This window comes from Sander vitreus, chromosome 12 (assembly GCF_031162955.1).
Source record: "Sander vitreus isolate 19-12246 chromosome 12, sanVit1, whole genome shotgun sequence".
Lineage (NCBI taxonomy): Eukaryota > Metazoa > Chordata > Actinopteri > Perciformes > Percidae > Sander > Sander vitreus.
In genome coordinates this window covers 5,731,217-5,750,352 of record NC_135866.1, presented here as the reverse complement: position 1 = coordinate 5,750,352, position 19,136 = coordinate 5,731,217, and the positions used below count along the sequence as shown (strand labels likewise).

General features: G+C 39.6%; 1 protein-coding gene across 1 annotated transcript in view; it reads left to right on the top strand.

The window, feature by feature from the left end:
- The first annotated feature begins 862 nt into the window (after positions 1 to 862).
- Positions 863 to 19,136, top strand: part of tesk2 (testis associated actin remodelling kinase 2) — a 50,476-nt gene continuing 32,202 nt past the window's right edge. Inside the window, exons 1-4 of the mRNA XM_078263362.1 lie at positions 863 to 1,274; positions 4,859 to 5,305; positions 7,443 to 7,562; positions 15,993 to 16,114. Of these exons, the coding sequence (XP_078119488.1) occupies positions 5,183 to 5,305; positions 7,443 to 7,562; positions 15,993 to 16,114 (365 nt within the window). The 5' untranslated portion in view covers positions 863 to 1,274; positions 4,859 to 5,182. The remainder of the gene's footprint in view (positions 1,275 to 4,858; positions 5,306 to 7,442; positions 7,563 to 15,992; positions 16,115 to 19,136) is intronic.

Below are 19,136 nucleotides of genomic sequence, written 5' to 3'. Positions count from 1 at the left end.
TTTATTGGTCAATCAATTCCCACAAATGTATTTTAGTCACTCTCAAAAGTTGCAACACTTTTAATCAGTGGCCTCTTAAAGTAATCTTCCAACTGAAAAAAAATAATAGGTTAATAGAAAAGCACACAAAAAGGCTATGCCTTCAAGTTCTCCAGTTTGTTAAACATCAAAGAGCTTTGGTAAAACACAATTAAGATGGACTCTAACAAAAGCAGGGATCCCTGAGGTTTCACTTGTTAAACCAAAATACTACCTTGCAGAAAAGGTTTAAAAAAAGGTTTGAGTGTTTGAACTAATTTTGGCTTTAAAAAAATATGTTTGAGTGACTTAATGTTAATAATAAAAAAAAGATTGCATTCAGTATTTATCATAAAGTAATTTGTTTTCATTTTGTCATTATTGTTCTTCTGTATTATTGTGTCTCTCTACTGTTTGGACTGCTTCTGGCTCTTCTCATTATTTCCCTTCTGTTATGTTGCTGTATGCCTCTCTTTTCCCCTCTGTAAAGCACTTAGAACTGCATTTATATCAGAAGTGACAAATACATTTGAACCTGCACTTGAAAACTCATTTGCGATCAAAGCTGATGATTCTACTCCTGTCTGTGTCCATTTAATCTTCTTTATGAGTAAACTTGAAAACCTACCATTTGAGTTGATTTTTTGATTTCATTTTTTAGTTTTATTTTGAATTCTCTGCATTTTATTTTGTTATTTTTTATATACATTAACCGTTTGAGAGTTTAAGCGCGCGCGCGCGCACACACACACACACACACACACACACACACACACACACACACACACACACACACGCCTGGCTATTGATTGGTTAATTTACCTGCCAATCAAATGTGGGCGGGGCCAGTGGGAGTTACTCGGGTGTGAGCGAAGAGACGACGGAGCTGTCAAACAGCAATAATCGCCTGAAATATTATCCCGGGCCGCGGTACAACAAACATCGTCCTTTGCTCTTTTGTGGAAACAAAGACGACAGAAACAGACTTCGAAGTCACTTTGAGTCGTTGGGTATTTGGACTCTTAAGCCGTCGGCGACGAAAAACTTCCTGTTTTGTGTGTGTCAGGCTAATGTTTGTTAGCTTTTCTCGTAGCTTAGTTTTGTTGACAAACTAGCCACAGAGGCTGAGCTGTGTTACCAACTTCGCTGTTTCGGGGGGGGCGTTCGCTCGCCGTTTTCAGCACACGCTGGCCGAGGAAAAGACATGGAACTCAGCTTAAACCGTTCTTGCAAACAACTCTATGAAATAACAACAGGTAAGTCAGCTAAACTTTCACAAAGAGTAACGTTACAAGATAATACAGACTATTGCTGCTTTTGTTTGTTTACATTTTCTGTCTGGCGTTCACCCAACAAATTAAAAGATGTTAATCCAACATTTGAGTCTTCATCTTACCACCTCTACTTAATATGACTCGAGCTGTTTTGGCAGCATTGACTCATTAACTGTCCATCCAGATAATGGGCAGTTTTTTCCCCCTGCCCCATGGACTTGTTCATAAACCCTTGAAGAATGACAGGTATGCACCGGCTCATATATCTTCGCAGTTCAACACAATATATTGTGGTCAGATAAGAGGCTTATATTCACTGTTATTGAATGTGACCTTGCTCAAATACTTGACAAAGATGGCTTTTTAAGTGAACAGATATCTTTTAACTATGTCTGTCGCTCAATGTAGAAGCACACAATTATTTTTAAGAACATTTTTATTAATAGTTTGCTTAAATGGTCAGTAGATGTTCTCGTGTTTAAAATAGTGCTATTCCTTTTTGTATTTCTTCTTTTGTGATGCAAGTAAAGGCTACATACACAGTCTTTCTCCATGAAGAAATAACTCTCTCAAACGCATCCACACACGCCCATTTATAACGTCTTGCCCTTCAAAGAGCCTTTCTGCAACCTGTCATTATAACCGCTTAAATTATGATTTATTGCTGACATTTTCTATTAGTCTGTAATCCAGCGGCACACAGCTGGATAGGGTTCACTCCCCCAAACTACTGTTAAAACATTTGGCCTGCGGCTGCTTTGGAGATGTCCCATCTGTTTTGGAGGAGCAACAAGCCACATTTTACAGACCAAAAAAAAGGGCCAGCTTTTAAAATTCCACCCTTTTCCATGCACAGTCCCTTTGCTGTGGTGTCTTAAATGGATGCCCTTTGGATATGTAGGCAACAGGGTATAGTTTAGAAACAAATATAGTAATGAACACTGGTGGTTTGACTATTTTTTTAATTTATTTTTTTTATCCCTAATCACTTGCATCAAGAAGATTTCCTGCAGCATCGTTCATTGAGGGTTATCATATTGCGCAATATTGCAGCGTGATATGATCTTATTTTGTAATGGTATAATGTTGTTTTATACAGGGTTCATACGTTTTGAAAAAACCTGGAAAAGTTATGGAATTTGAAAAATGCAAATTCCAGGCCTGGAAAGGTTTTGGGAAAATAAAAAGACCCAGAAAGTTTTGGAAAAGTCATGGAATTTCTTTTAACACGGCATAATAATATGTGATTAATTTTAAAAAAAAATCGTTTCATAAAAAAATGTATTTCACGTCGTCTTAACCTCACCGTTCTATTCGGGGTGCGATATAACAAATCCCACTATGGACCACATACATTGTCATTCATTTTATTGTTAAACCTCTGAGGGTAAACTTTAACACAGCTTTTTATTCTTATTGTATAATGTTGACTGACATTTTCAGGAATACATAGTCATGGAAATTTGCCAAAAAGTCATGGAAAATTATTGGTTAAAATGCGTATGAACCATGTTTATAGTATGTGGCCTGGATTGTCTTCCCCTATAGTTGGGGCTGTTAGTTGATGGACTGATGCTAGCTAGATGATGTCTGTTTTCATTGTTCACCGCAGAAGTGGGTGTACAAATTCCTTTTGGTGGTCAGTGTACTGCTTTAGGCTGGAAAGATCATCCTGAAGGCATATAGATTTGTACCCACCGACAGTATCTTGTACAATAACAAAAAGTTTGACGTTTTTGCTTGTTGGTTTGTTTGTTTCCATCATTTGCATGACTGAAATTCGAGTAAGTGTAGGACGTTTGTTTAGTCAGAATCGGCTGCGTTGACCGCTGATGTGGGAGTGTGGCTACAGAAGCTCTTCTCTTTTGCTGGTAGTTGTTTTTGAATCGAGGGTGAATTTATATCTTACTTGCTGACCTATTTTCGTCTACTCAGATACATGGACATAGATGAGATGTGTGTCTCTGTTCCCGCTCTTGGATCGGACAGCTACTGAAATGAGAAAGCGTCGAACTGGCCCTGGTACTCGTGGCTTGCATTTTTCTTGGCACTGCATGGCACTTTTATTTCTGCCCGTACGATTTCAAACAGGCAGAAAATGAGTTGTCATTGGAGAGAAAAAAGGAAAGTGGAGGGTAGAAAGCCTTTTAAGGATGTGGCTGGGACAAAGAATGATGTCAGAAGTTGTCCAGTAGGTCCACTGTAACTCTGTAGTCTACTGTCTGTGATGTAATGCTAACAGACCAAGGCAGAATCTGGCTCTTTCATCTCAATGCTGTTCTTAGTATCTGAGCTTATTAGTCATCTTCTTGGCCTAACATTGACTTTCGTGCCTCTGCTTTGGTTTATTGTAGGTCAGTTCTGTACATTTCTTTTAAATTTGCCGCTGTTCCTCTACACTGTAACAGGTTTTGCTGAACATTTCCGGTTGTGTCTGGTGTACACACATATTGTAGGCTACATTTCTAAATACACCTGACATATGTGAGGCAATGTGTTAATGCTGCGTGTGGGGACAGAAATCTCAGAGTACATGATGGCAGGCTTTGTAGTATTGACAATGTTATGCATAGTTCAATCACAAAGGAAGAGTTAGTCAGTGAATGTTTACCTTATGTCATGAAGTTAAATGACACTGTAGTGCTACTGCGTCAGCTTGCTTTAACACAGCTGAAGTAGATGAGTATAGGGCTGCAACAATAGTAAAAACAAAACAACAGCACCCATCATAATTTCCTAAATCCCAAAGTGAGTCCAAACCCAACACATATTCAAATTACAATAATGGATCAGTGAGAAGCAGAATACCTCACTATGAGGAGGCTGGAGCCAGGGACTGTTCTTCAAAAATTAACTTGATTAATGATTGCTTATCAAAATGGATGCAAATTCATTTTCTGTCAATCTGCTCTTCCATTACAGGTGGAGGTTTCTTGTAAAGTTATGTGTACATCCAGTGTTGGTCCCTAAAGTTGAGTTTTACTCCACTTTTCTTTCAAAGTATTGGAAAAAGAATTCTCAACATGAATTCAACATGTCTTATCAAGAGATACTGGAGTAAACTGTTCTTAAAAGTTAGATGCAAAAGCCACATTGTTTATGAGTGTAAAGACCTTTCGCCACACACCTTCTTTCCTGTTACCCTTTGTACCCTGCTGATTTTGTTTTGGATGGCAGAATGGTCCAGGACCTGGGCTATTCCTTGGCTAATCTCCCATAATTGGACAATCAGCCCCTATTACAGCCATTACATTTGGGCCTGTTGAGCAATAGTGGCTTGTCGCATCCATCCTCCTGAGGCAAGGCCCAGTCTACAGCTACAGCTGCTATTAAATAACAAAAACATTGCAAAAACAGCTTTTGCTAACTGTGTGAATGTGATCATAATGGGTTAAGTCATCTTGATTCTTTTCTGTGACAAGGATTCACAAAAAATATGCATGTATCCTTTGAGGCATAACTATGAGTATACAGTTTCAACAAGTATACCCTACTGCCATTGTACTCTTCTTTTATGGAACCATATACATTACCCTACATTCATTTTTTCACTTTACCTTCTCTAGGTCTCCAAGGGCTCCCTATACATCTGTCAAACATGTGAAAACCCTCTCATCCAGGTGGACTCCCCAGTTACAAGCAGTGAGGAACTCGACTAGTAGGAAACGTCTTGGATGCAGCCAGCGTGTGTCACCAGGGCTGCCCTAAACAACATTTGAAACTGAAGTCTATGTGTGTGACATATTTTCTCCCAGGACACAAACTGAGTAACTTCTGTGCTGCCGTGGAACTCTCGGCACCATTAAAACAATCTAGTCCTCTTGTCATGTGGGTACATTACAGAAGAAGGCCCATTTACCCTCACTGGTATCACCATCCTTCACATCACCATGGACCGGAATAAACGCAACTCCATCGCTGGGATCCCTACGCGACCCGAGCGGATCAGTGAGGACAAAGATGGTATCGGAGGGGTAGGGGTCTGCGAGATGGCCATGGGCCCGCCCTCACAGGTCAGTCGTTGTTCTTTATTTTTACGTGTAGAATGCATTATGGCCCCTTTATTATACAGTCATTTACATTACAGTACACAGGGTTCCTTTGCAGATATTAAGAGTTTCATCAAATGTATTGATAATTATATTTCCACTTTCTCGCTATCTTTGGATAGAGAAACATATGAAGGAGACAACAGTGTAGAGTTCTGACACAAACACACACACACACACACACACACACACACACAAATAAATAAATAATCATGCGGGCCTGTTATTGTGATTTGGACTGATCAGACTAAGTTGGACTGGGTCGGTTCAAGTCTGGGTCAGTTATTGTCTACAGGCAGGATCATAGATTATGTGAGGTTCTAGGAATCACAACTGAATTACGTGCCATCAGTTAATAATATTAACTATAAGATTTTTTTAAATCTGTGTCTTAAACTATTCTGTGTGCTTATCTGCAGTAATTGTCTACTCTGTTTTACTCAATGCAGAGACGTGTTAGATGTCAGGCTTTCTCCTCCCCTTCCGCTATCTCCGCTATCTATTTTGCAAGGGCACCGTCGCTGCATCCGGGCCTTAGCGCCGCCCAAGTCGATTGTGTTTGGTTTAAAGTGCCCATATTATGAAAAAATAAAAAAAATCACTTTTTCTGGGATTTGGGGTGTTATTTTGTGTCTCTGGTGCTTCCACATGCATACAAACTTGGAAAAAAAACCATCCATGCTGTTTTGAGTGAGATACGGGTTTCTGAATGTAACCTGTCTTCAGTCTCCGGGTGAGCTGTTCATAATTTGCAGGGCTTTCTACGTCACTAGCCGAAACGAGCATGCTAGCGCTAGCATGCTAGCGGTTAGCCCGCTCGTTCTCAATGGCAAAACACTGCTACAACACACACAAGTTCACCATAATCTACAAAAGAACTACTTACATGTCCCTGTTCTGCAGGTATTCCACGCAAAGTTGGAAGTGCGCCTTCGTTTAGAAGAAGTCTCCCGGCTAATCCTGCGTTGTACTGACTGCAGTTGGAGAAACAGCTAGCTAGATGATGTGATCCTTACCTAGCTACTGCGCATGTGCGCCTCCCAACAACGATGGAACAGAAGTGAGAAGTCTCAGTCTGTAGCTAAAACAGAGAGCTCAACACACAGGGTGAAAAGGGGAGCTGCAGCAATGTGCAGTACAACAAAAATAGTGTTTTTTTTTAAAATTAAACCTTGTAAACCTATTCTGGTACAACCTCAAAATACAATTATGAACCTGAAAATGAGCATGATATGGGCACTTTAAAGAAATACAAACATCCCCTTTACCAGAACGTTAACTCTTGCAGCCAGACCATAATCCAGATAGGTCTGGCAATGCGATACTAGTAATTGTCAAATAAATGCTAACGCTGTCGATTGAGTTTTAGAATAGATAAACACTAGAATTCATGTTCTTGGAAGGTTTTGAGGTTTGAGGGGTTTGCGGGGTTGCCTTGAGACGTCAGTGTGTGCCTCTTTCTGTCCGTCTGAGAAAATCTGTGTATGTTGGTGCAGCCAGTCTTTAGTTTCTAGTGTCTAGTCTTCTAGTTATTGTCCCACTTAACCCTTGAGTTGTCCTTCCGGGTGAAAATTTACGTTTTTGTGACTTATTCAGACACTTTTTTTAAATAACGTTTTTTCAATGTTCTTGTAGCGTTTTTCAGTGCTTTTCCCCCCCACTATCACCAGTGTACACTAACACCAACTTATTACCACTATTTTTACACTCCATTTAGATCATTTAAGATCAGAGGATGTTGATGGATAATCACAGACTGTCAAAGTTTAGTCAGAATAATGCTATAAAATGAAATAAAACACCCAAAAGTCAATGATAGTAGTGAACTGATCCTTCATTTGACTTGTGAAGAGTGTTTCATGGAACCATCCATGTTGATTTTGGGCAATTTGGTTAAGAAAACCCAAATTTCTGCTATAGAAACTTTGAAAACGGGTCATATTTGACCCGAGGACAACATCAGGGTTAAAGGCAACATTATCAGTCTACCTCTATCTCATTTTTCTGCACAAGCAAGTTGCATCAGCGGTCCTACAGCGTATCCATCCGATAGAGACTCCCTCTTAACTTGTTGATACCAGACTGTTCTTGCCTTCCCCAGGCGGGCAGGGTATGGCCATCATCCTACAGAGCCCTCATCAGTGCCTTCTCCTGTCTTACACGCCTTGATGACTTCACCTGTGAGTGGATTGGCTCGGGATTCTTCTCTGACGTCTTCAAGGTGGGTGGAGATTCGTCATTACAGTTTTTCTCTTTTCTGGGATTCCTCAGGCTGACCTTGATTTTCTTCTACCTTGCTTGACTTTATCTTCTTCCCCTTCCCAACCCTTTTATTTTGTTCTTAGATAAGGTTGCACAATATATAATTTTTTAAATTTTTTTTATCAGCATCACAAAATCGCGAAAGACACTCCGAGATTTTTTGTGTTAGTTGAAAGGAAATATCAGAAGAAAACTGCACTTTTAAATACCATTCCTTTTTTAGTGGTGTCTTTTTATGTTTAATTCAATGTTCAATTTGTTCAATAAAAGAATGTTGGAAGTTATTTCATTTTGTTAGTTTTACATTCAACATGTTGTATTTAAGCAGAATACTTAAGCAGCAGAAATGCAGAACTGAGTACACTTAAATATCTGTTTATTTATCGCAAGTAATATCGTTATCGCGATATTTAACAGTGTTGAATTCCTTTTTCCTCATATCGTGCAGCTCTATTCTTGGATTTTCTACGGCATTCATGCCTCACTCTATCCATCCATCCATCCATCCATCCATCCAGAGTGGTTTATAATAGGTCAGACAGTCTCTCAGGTCACACACACACTCATTTGACCTCAGGATTGATCGGTTTCTCTGCTACGTGACAAAAGCCACGCTAGTGACTTTTGCCTATTGGTCAGAATTAATAGTCCTAGAAATAAAAGGGAAGTTGTTGTGCAAGGCCGTCACAAGTAAATGTCATTTATATGTGTTAATTTGATATTGTCATGTTGATATGCTTGGTGGGTCAAAGACTGATTGTTTCTAAGCTATCTTGGTCTTCACTCACTAGTCTTGTCCAGGCAGTTTTAGGTCAAGCAATCACTTCAAAAGACATCACTTAAACAGTTGTTAACCCTGTTACTTTGTGTCCTCCCCCTCCAGGCATGTGAATGGGAGTCACACAAGCATGTTTGGCATTATTATTTTGGTTGGTTAGGTTTAAGTGAAGCCTCTCTTTCAACAACCATCAGCAGATGCATTTCATTTCCTTTTATTTCATCATTTCTGTTTAGGCCACCGCCACGCCAACATTTCACCATGACTGTGTGAAATGTTTGCTCAGTTTGGGACTGATAAGCAGTGTGAAAAGGACTACTGATCTAGGAAAGGAGCTGAATTGCACTCGTGTGGAATAAAACGATCATAGCCTCGAGACTGATAGCATTTGATTTTAAGTTGGTTTCGTTGTGACTTCTGGATGCGTACATGCAAGACTGACCACTTGTTATGCAAAGGGTTAACGCAGAATCAAGTTGACAAGTATGGGGGAAGGGTTGTGGTCTCTTAAACATGAAGGGGAATAATCTGATTAATTAAAATCATGGCCTAGGAGGTTTTGGATGACATTAAGCCAGGCTCAGTTTCATTTCACAAAATGTGTTGTATCAGATTACATTTTAATTTACAAGGGTTTGTATTTTCTTGTCACTCTGTGTGTATTGGAATTTTTAATATGGTCTCATTCAGTGCACAACAATGAGCCCTCTACTGTAACAGTAGATCTCAATCGGATTGGTGAACTGGTTTGAATTTCAGTTTCCACTGTGTCTGGAATGGCCGATGGTAAAGATATGTATTGGAGCTAAACTCATGGCATATTTGAATTGATTTTATCAGCTATATTTAGCCTATAATAAGTCATTTGGTTATGCCAGCTGTCTGAAACTCCCCATTGTGGGCTGTGTAAACACTGGAGCTTATTCGTAACAAACAATTGCCTGCAGTATCAATTAATGATGTCCACATTTACAGCATGTATCAGTGAGGGAAACTAGTACGGCCGCTTTGGATTAAACAGGAGTCACTTTGCTATTGTTCTGCTGTTTTTAAAACGGCATTTTAACTAGGGTTGGGCAACCTTTTTGATTTGAACAATTCTTTTTCAATTCTGATTCTTCCTTTCGATTCAGGTTCTTATTGATTCTCGATTCCGATTCTTTGAGGGGGGGTTTGTGATTGTGATTTTATCAGCAGGCCGATATATCGGACTGATATTTGCGTTTGGCTGCTGCGTTCGCCGATAGTTTTTTCCCAGCATTATTTGCAGACAGGCCTCCATAGGCAGCTCTGTGTTGCTGGAGACGCTGCAGTTCACGTGCAGATCATGCACTGCCCCTCCCCCACTAGCACAGTGCTGGTGCTGGAAGCCTGCCAGGCTTCCAGCACAAATCAAATCAAGCACTTTATTTCAATGGCTACTTTTCAGGTTTGTTTTCTTAAATTATTTCAGTGTGTTGACAAAGAACATTTTGCGATGACCTGATTATATCTGTCTTATAATATGTCAGCAAGCAATGCATCATCAAGGCTGTGTTGTAGCTGTTGATGAAAGCCTTTTACCCTTGCACAGTTAACCATATGTAGTGCACCCATCCATATGATGCACATTGCACACATAATTTGGGTGATATGAATGTATATTGATTGCAGAAGTGACACTGACCTGTGTTTTTGTTTATTATTTAATTATTAATTATTTAATTATTATGAAATGGTAGCGCAGATTCCGAAAACAAATCCAGTGTGGCAGGGTTTACATTTTTATGATGTAAATTGAGGGAGCAAAAGCATTATTGGCTCCAAATATCGGCTCAAGAAAATCGGCAGCCCGTATCGTTCATCGGCTAAGGCCGATGAAAAAAAAATCGGTATTGGCACTAAAAAAAAAATCCATATTGGTCGATCCCTAGAGGGAGTTGAAATTTCAATTTATTTCACAGATAAGAGGAAAAATGCATTTGTATTGAATGGTGATTTACAGTTTTACCAGGCTTTTTCACCGTAAAAAAAAGCCACACTTTAGAGCACCGCAGCGCTTACTGTACTACAACACAACACAACACTGTGTTAAATTTGGAACCGCTGATCAGATTCGAAACGATACGATATGAAACGATTGCAATAAACATTTCCATTGGAATCGTAATTTTTGAAACCATTCCAAGTTGGAACCGGTTCTTGATGCCCAATCCTAATTTGAACTTTAGTATTTTGTTGGTGCTGGGCTGAAGAGTAGCTGTCCAAATACTGTCCATAACTGTTGGCCACACCAGTCACATTCTGACCCTCCTCTCTCCATAGATATTATACAGATTGTATCAAACACAGGGATGTCCCGATCAGTTTTTTTGGGCCCCGATCCCTTTCCGATGTGTAAAATATTGAATATCTGATACTTGTATTTGCCTAGATAATAGAGCTGCACACAGTTTTTTTTGGTTTACAAAAATAACTGAGTAAACAAAGTAACTAAAAGATGTCTTTAGCTTAATACTTTTAACTTACTGCAGCTAACATTTTTGTAAAACTCACATATAAAATGAACTTCTACTTGAAATGGTGTAATAGCTTATTTTAACATTCAGTTACATGTTAATGAGTAATGCCAAGTTACTTGCCAGTTTAAGTCCTGCCGCAAATTGCATTACATTATTATATTTAGCTGACGCTTTTATCCAAAGCGACTTACAATTGCTATATATGTCAGGGGTCATGCCTCTGGAGCAACTAGGGGTTAAGTGTCTTGCTCATGGACACATTGGTTGATGTATCGCAGTAGGAATCAAACCCAGGTCTCCCACACCAAAGGCATGCGTCATATCCACTGCGCCATCACCATCCCCAATTGCACTCAGCTGATATAAATGATCGGAGTAATGTGGTCGAGGTGACTGCCGATCCCCAATCAGTTAAGAAATGCACAAATTGGCTCCGATCCGTGACTAGCGAATGGGATCGGGACATCCCTAACTTTAAGAGCATTACGCTACACCAGGGGTCTCCAACCTTTCTTCATCTAAGGGTTACTTTAAAATAACGAAAGTGGCCAAGAGCTACTTGCATCACATTGCTTACATTTATCTACATAACACACGTAAGCTGAATGAAGCTACTGTTTGCTGAAATTGCAATACCTAAAGCTTACGAAAATCTTAACTTCACGTCAAGGTTCATGTCTATTTTACACTTCTTTTAGCCCACGTAGTTAGCTACCTCACTGAAAATATTCCCATCACGGTCCAAGAAAAAATGACCACTTTACACGTCTATGGCCCACAAAGTTAGCTACCTCACTTTTAATATCGGGGTAATGTTGTGTCTCAGTTTGTCAACCTATCCGCGAGCTACCGGTAGCTTGAGAGCTACTTGTTGGAGACCCCTGCTCTATACCTTTATAAACACAGCACACCCTATACAAGACACTTTATTCTAGCATATCTTGGCCTGTTTAAAGCTATGTGTGCACCTTGCATCTCTATTATTATCAGAAAATGTAGGCTAACAGTTGGATCATGACTCTGTAATGGATCATTGTGAGTATTAATTGAGTTGATTCAAATCAGAAGTGAGTGGGGGGAAAAAACACATAATATTAGCTGCTTAGACCCTGTCTCTGTCTTTCTTTGTTTAATCTAAATCTAGGATGGATCACTTATGTAGGGCTGTGCAATTAATCAAGCTTAAATCGCGATAACGATATCTGCTCCTAACGATCACAAAGAAAATCTAATCGAGAAAAGCAGTTGTTTTGCTAGTAAACTCGTATTTTGTCTTGTGTTCTAAATGAATTAAAAAATATATATATATTAAAGCGGGAAAAGTATTAAGGTAAAGTTCACAGTTCAAGATGTTTTCACTGTTGATTTAACTGTTTCACTGTTTTTTTTTAAGTTCAACAAATGCAACATCTTTCCAAAAGTCAGTGTCGAGTTAAGAAAGATTAAAACTTCCAACACATATAATCACGCTAAATAACGCTTTTTCGTGGATTGTGCTTACCGTGTGCAATTTATTATAGGTACCATCTTAGCCTCTAGGTGAGAAATGGACATATCTGTTAATGCCTTTTTTTCTGTGAGAGAGGAGAATGCATAGGTAAACGGCGAGAGAAGAGGAAATGGAGCAGAATGAAGTCAAGGAGGATGACAGACCGAGACAGAAACAAAAAAAACAAAAAAAGCGGTGAAATTAATGGTGACAGAGGTTGGGGCTAAGAGGAGGAACTGGAGGGGGAAAAGCTTCTGATGTCGGAGAGCTGGGGTGGCAAGACTGTTGAAGGGGGTGAGAAATTGGAGATGAAATGAAGTTTAATGGAGTACAGTTGTAGAGAACAAGGTTATTTTGAGGTTTTCTAGAGCTTGGTTTAGGGGGAGGAGAAGAAAAGGAAGAAAGGGTTTGGAGGACAGGGACACTGGGATTATATTTTCCAGGAATGTGCAGTAGTGAACAGAGGAGATGTTGTGGAAGTGAGCGGGCAAGACCAGAGAGCAGAAACGATGGGAAGGGAAGAAGAAGAAGTTGGGGTTGACTACTGGGGAAAATGAGGATTAAGGACGCCGGTTTGTTGGAGGCCACAGCGAGGAGGAGAAAGAGGGGGATCAGATGGGGGGATGTAAAGAGTAAGGACTGGGGGGGTCGGAGGAGGATAGACGGATGTGGGGGAGGAGTGGCCATCTGTTGTTTCTGCTGTCCTGCGGTGGAGACTCTCGGCTCTTATAGCCAGGCCCCTTCCTTTGAACTTGAACAGAGTGTGTGTGTGTGTGTGTGTGTGTGTGTGTACTCATAATCTGAATGACTACTTTATATAGATAATGTTGATAACTTTGCACTTCACGGCGATGTCTCCAAATACCAAAAATGACAGTAAAGCAACAGTCAGTGGTGGAACAAGTATTCCGATCCTTTACCTAAGCAAAAGTACTAAAACAACACTGTAAAATACTCTGTTACAAGTAATGTTACTTAAGTAAAAGTATGCAAGTATCATCAGGAAAATGCACTTAAAGTATTAACAGTAAAAGTACTCAATGCAGAAAAATCCTCACATTTTAGAAACTGGAAACGATCCAAACAGTTGTGTGTTTAATGGTCTAATCATTTCAGCTGGACTTGTAGGCCGTTATATTGTTGGCTGTTTTCATTTATAATAAAACATCTTATTTTTTATTCAGATTAATGTAGTGGAGTAAAAATTACAATAATTCTCTCTGAAATGTAAAGTAAGTAAAGTACCTCAAATCTGTACTTAAGTACAGTACTTGAGTAAATGTACTTAGTTACATTCCACCACTAACAACAGTTTTGTCCATTGCCTTTCATTGTTAATGCCTCCTATATAATCCATATTGACTTTTTTTTCCTGCTGTCCTCGACTAAAGAAATTCTTAGTCAAATAATCGGCTACCTGATTTTAATCGACAGATCTGCAAATCTCAGTATTTCTCCACAAAGAATCGTGCAAAAGCCACACTTTAAATCTAGAGTTTAGCAGAGAGGGGCCCATACTGCATGGGAAAAAAAGCATAAACAATGACTAAGGAAATCTTAGTCGACTAAGACCTGAACGACCAATTAGTTGGCTAACTGACTTCAGACCGTCCCTCAATTCCCTTTTCCTCCCCTAAGTGATACTGCCCATCCGCTGTGTCACCAATGTACCATGGCTGTGGTGATGGAAGAGTTGTTTAAGGATGATATAAAGCCATCCAGTACTGAATTATGACTTACAGTCTCTCTTCTAACATATTTCCATAGATACAAATTTTCAGGATTTTCCTAGGCTGGATTGCTGTCCTCTGAGGGAGCAGTTTGCGATTACCCAAGGCAAATATGGGCTATCCAAATGATGTTCCACCATTTTTTGTTAAGGGATACATAATTAAGCACGTGTAATCATATATTATCATTTTTGTTTTCCACAACTAAACATACTGTGTCACAGTTGCACATTAGCAGTATCCACGCCTCCCATTTAATATATTGTGTCTGGTGTGGTTTTAAAAGTCAAGGTGTTGATGTATAATGTCAACAGTGCAGTAGCATAGATGTGGTCGTCACTGTCACACTAATGTGGCGATAAGCAGCTCTGTTTTGCATGTACTGTATGTATAATGCTTCCGAATGATTTCTCTTGATAATGTTTGAATAGGCTAGGCTCTTTGTTGCTGAAGGCTCTTTACCTATAGACACAGCAGGGCTGTCCTTTTAGCCTTTTTAGACTACCTTGTTGAAACCTGCATCATCGTTTCATTCTGTTTCTGCTGTCAGGAAGGGAGTTAATCTGCAGCAGCTCAGTCATTCGACGTGCTGCCTTCTGTGGTTTGCAGGGTTGATATTTCCTATTTGCATGCATATAAATGTGTATGCAGAAGAGACTGCATTCTTGGTAATTAATGCACCGCGTTGGGGGTGTCTCTGAAACCTGTGGTGTGACCTCAAAAGACCTCAGCTCACTTTACCATTTCAGAGGCTGGGAAGTCATGGCGGAAATGAATAAACACGCAACATGGGCTTTCTTGTCTTTTAACAGCAAACATGTATAGCATAAACATTTGCCTTTTGTATTTGCTTCATTAGAGAGAGTAAATAAAAAGTGTTTAGTGCTCTTTCGGGAGCCTTTGCAACCTATTTAATGGACTGCAGTTATTTTGGGAAGCAAATGTCAGTTTGATTGGAATACCTCCAAATTAAAATCTTTGAATATCAATTTTGACAACAATATATACAGAAGGTTTTCTGTTCATAGACCTAATCAATACTTGGAATTTACTGTAGCCAGGTAATGCTTCTATCCAACATTGGGCTTTTTGCTGTAATGCACTGTGATCACAGTCGTAACCCAGTAATATTGATAGTCTCCTAAACCAAACTATTTGACTTCTCTTGTTGTAGCCACATGCGTACTGTTTTAAACTATAGCGGTGTTGTCTTCACGCCATGGCCTGTCTACAGTGTTTGCCTGCCTTTCACCCAAGGCATAGATGGAAACTGAAATCCCAATGTACAATAACACAAAATTGATTGTGCAGCTCTGGATTGACACATCTACTTTGTCATGGCTGGCCAGCATTGGCTGACCTCATTTCACTTCTCTTTTATGAACTGCCTTCCTTTTCTGCTTCCTCTGTTTCTTTGCTGCATGAGCCAGATATTTTTTTTTATTTTTTTTTTAATATACAAGTATAGAAGAGAAATGTTTCAAGTTGTTCAAGACTTACCCATAGTGACCCGAGCTGATGAACATTATTGAAAATGATCAATGTCAATGTGTTTTTAAGACAGTTGGGAATGATCATGTTTGTATCATTATTCTCATTTTCATTGACTAATATTAAATCTTAAAACATTAAAATGATTATAGTGTGATTTTTGCGAGGATCTGTACCAAACAAAGATGTTTTCTGTACTGTAGGATACGATTTGTAGGCCGGGACGTCTCTGCAGCACCACAATACTTCATTCAAAATGGTTTGCCTTTAACAAATAGTGCAATTTGGATATTGCACTAGTCCATATTGCGATTTCGCTAAAATTGCGTTTAATTGTGCAGCCCTACTTGATTGTATGTGCAACATGTTGAAATGTGGCACACTTTTTGCTGTTTTACAGGTACGTCATCGGGCTACAGACCAAGTTATGGCTCTGAAGATGAACAAGCTCAGCAGCAACAGAGCTAACATGTTGAGAGAGGTCCAACTAATGAACCGGCTTTCCCATCCACATATACTCAGGTTGGTAACCAAATAATTCACTAACTTACTATATTCAAGCGGGTTACTAAAGATATTCAGCTGTCTTCTTGTCATTTTTTAACTGACTTTGTTCTATGGGAAAGAACCATCAGAATCCAACTTAAAAGCCAATGTAGCTTATAAAACAAAGCAAATAATGTGTTATTTCCCCTTTTTGTTCTACTTCATCATTGCATAATCGCATAACATCAGCTACTTTGTAAAACGTGATTGGCTCTGGATTATTGGTAGTGATTTACTTTGGCCCCTTATGTATCAGTTAATAGTAACAGATTCAACAATAAGATGCCGGTAATATTTTGGAACAAGCTTGCTTTGATACATTCACAGTAGGCTCTTTTTTTTTCTTTTTTTACGATTATTTTTTGGGGGCTTTTCCCTTTTATTTGTGGTGACAGTGGATGGACAGAAAAGGTGGGAGAGATATGGGGGAAGACACGCAGCAAAGGGCCGCAGGCAGGACCCGAACCTGGGCACGCTCCCACTGGGTGAGCTAGAGGTCACCCCCACAGTAGGCTTATTTTGAGGCTTAAGAGTTTAGGTCACTCAGTAAATACTAATAATACATCAAAAGTAAATCCTCATCATTTCCACTCGAATGGCGTTACTCATTATATTAGTCTTTTTTTTTTTTTTTTTAACACCTGCCACTTTCGGTATTAGATATGTATTATATTATTGTGCCTCTGCCTCGCTCTGTTCTCACTTACTGATGAGTCTGTGGCTGTGACCTGTTTCCTTTGGGGTTGGCTAGAAACTGTGTCAAACACAGAGTCTATTAACAATGGATTTTCTAAACTGCCGACTCCTGTTAGAGCTGCAGCAGCTGCCTAGAGGCAAAAAGCTAGGCGGGCCCTTTCTGTCACGAGAGCACCGGACAAGCCTATTAACAATCAGGTTAATGTTTTTTTTTCCCAGAAATTTCCACTCAATGATTGGCCAGGCTAAATGGGCAAAGCATGAGACTGTGTGTTTGCTGTTCCCTCTACGTATACCAGTGTTTCTCAGCCTTTTTACACCACGTACCACTTCAGAAAATATGATACTCTCTAAGAACCAACATTATGGCCCATGTCAAAATAGAATAGCGTAGGCCTACCCTACTCAGCTACAGACAGTTCACGCAGCAGGAGGCAGGTTTATTCCTGAAAACAATATTTATTGTCGACCGCCACAGCCACGCTGTACTTCCTCCGTCCCGCTCCAACTGAATCAAAAACAATGGTAACTCAGGTCATATCTCCTTGGGGTTTTGCATCATTTGCTGCTAGCAGGTGCTGTGGAGACGTCAACGCCGCTGCTCAAGTAGCAACTAGCACTTGTTGCTACTTGAGCAGACCATTTATAGTTACAACATGGCTTCTCGAAATATTCTCCTCCTCATACACACTTCTCATCCTAATTGTTCCTGTTTGGAGCCACAATTGCAGTGTTTTTGAACCATTCATTTTACCTCTGCTTACTATCTTGCCATCACAGCTCGTAGCTAATTATGGATGTACGCTTCCATCCTACCTTATGACCTATATCAGTGTAAATAGTATCGGGACTTACAATCTTCGTTATCAGGATCTTTTCCTTCTGTCTGTTCCAACGGTTAGAACTGAGCTGGTGAAAAAGGCATTTAGGTTTGCTGCTCCCTCTACATGGTTACAAGTTACAGAAATCCATGAAACTTAATGAGCTGGTCTCATTGGTCGCTTTTTAAGAGGATGTTGATTGACTTGGAGGCAGCCACATCTGGCTGTAGATGTTTTGCCTGATGTGTTTAGAATTGTGGTTGACTTTGAGGGATTTGCTGTGTCAGTTGTTTTATGTTTTTAGTGTTTTTGTGTCTTTTGTGTTTGTATGTGTGGTTGTACTGCTGCCTGTCTTGGCCAGGACACTCTTGAAAAAGAGATTTTTTAATCTCAATGAGTCTCTTCCTGGTTAAATAAAGGTAAATAAATAACTGTTCATGAACGTAACTATGTAGCAAGCTGATATCGAAACAAAAATATTACACTTAAACACTTATTTTAAATTATTTTAAACTGATCAAATTTTACTGGAAATGTTATAATAATTCTATAGTATTGTTTTAAAAAATAAAAGAATATATATATAGGGGGTAAGCTTCTCCTCACAATGCGTAACGCGCGCCATTTTGATGCTAACAAGCACTCACCCGCCGTTAGCATCCCATTACCATTCGCTGTCAAAATTATCACGTTGACAGCGAATAACTTTACATCTGAAGCGTTTAAAGACTCTATTTGTCCATTGTTTATTTCTAAAGAAACACGACAATGTATAAAAGGCTCCATTACCTTGTACCTCACGTTATGGCTCCGTAGCAGACGTTTTTATAAAAATAGGCTAACGATTGTGTCATAACCACGCGACTTACTGTCGCATAGTAGAGGAATTACCGTATAGTACAGGAGAAGCTCGCAGGCAGTTTTGACTTACATTAGCTGTTTAAGTTTAATTACTAATGTTAACTAGCATTTTAGTTAGCAATAATTAGCCTGTGCCTATATGTTATCTCCTTACATATACCTACGCTCTCCGTCTCTGCAAGGTTGGGAATGATTGAGATTTCTCTTGGCACAGCTACCAGAAGACTTACAGCTTTCAGACACGTTGCTCACGTCACATTTATGTCATCTCTCTCAGTTGGAGGCTGCGCAGTAACGCTCAGCCATCACCGTAAAAGTGCTTCTAATATCCTTCACTGGTCTCCGTCCAGAGCAACTGTTGGTCCATTCTATATACTGTCTATCCTTGTACCACAGTTTGAGAACCAGTGCTCTATACCACTATGATTTGAAACAAACAGTGTTTAGAGGAATTGCATAATACGAGCAAAAATATTTCCGCGAGCTGACCAGTCACAATAATGTGGAGTTTGAACTTCATGCCGTGTAGACAGCTGATTGGCTCTTCCACATGGATACCCAGAGCACAGGCAGTCAAAATAGACAACACCTAAACAAGATAATAATATGCAACACTGTAT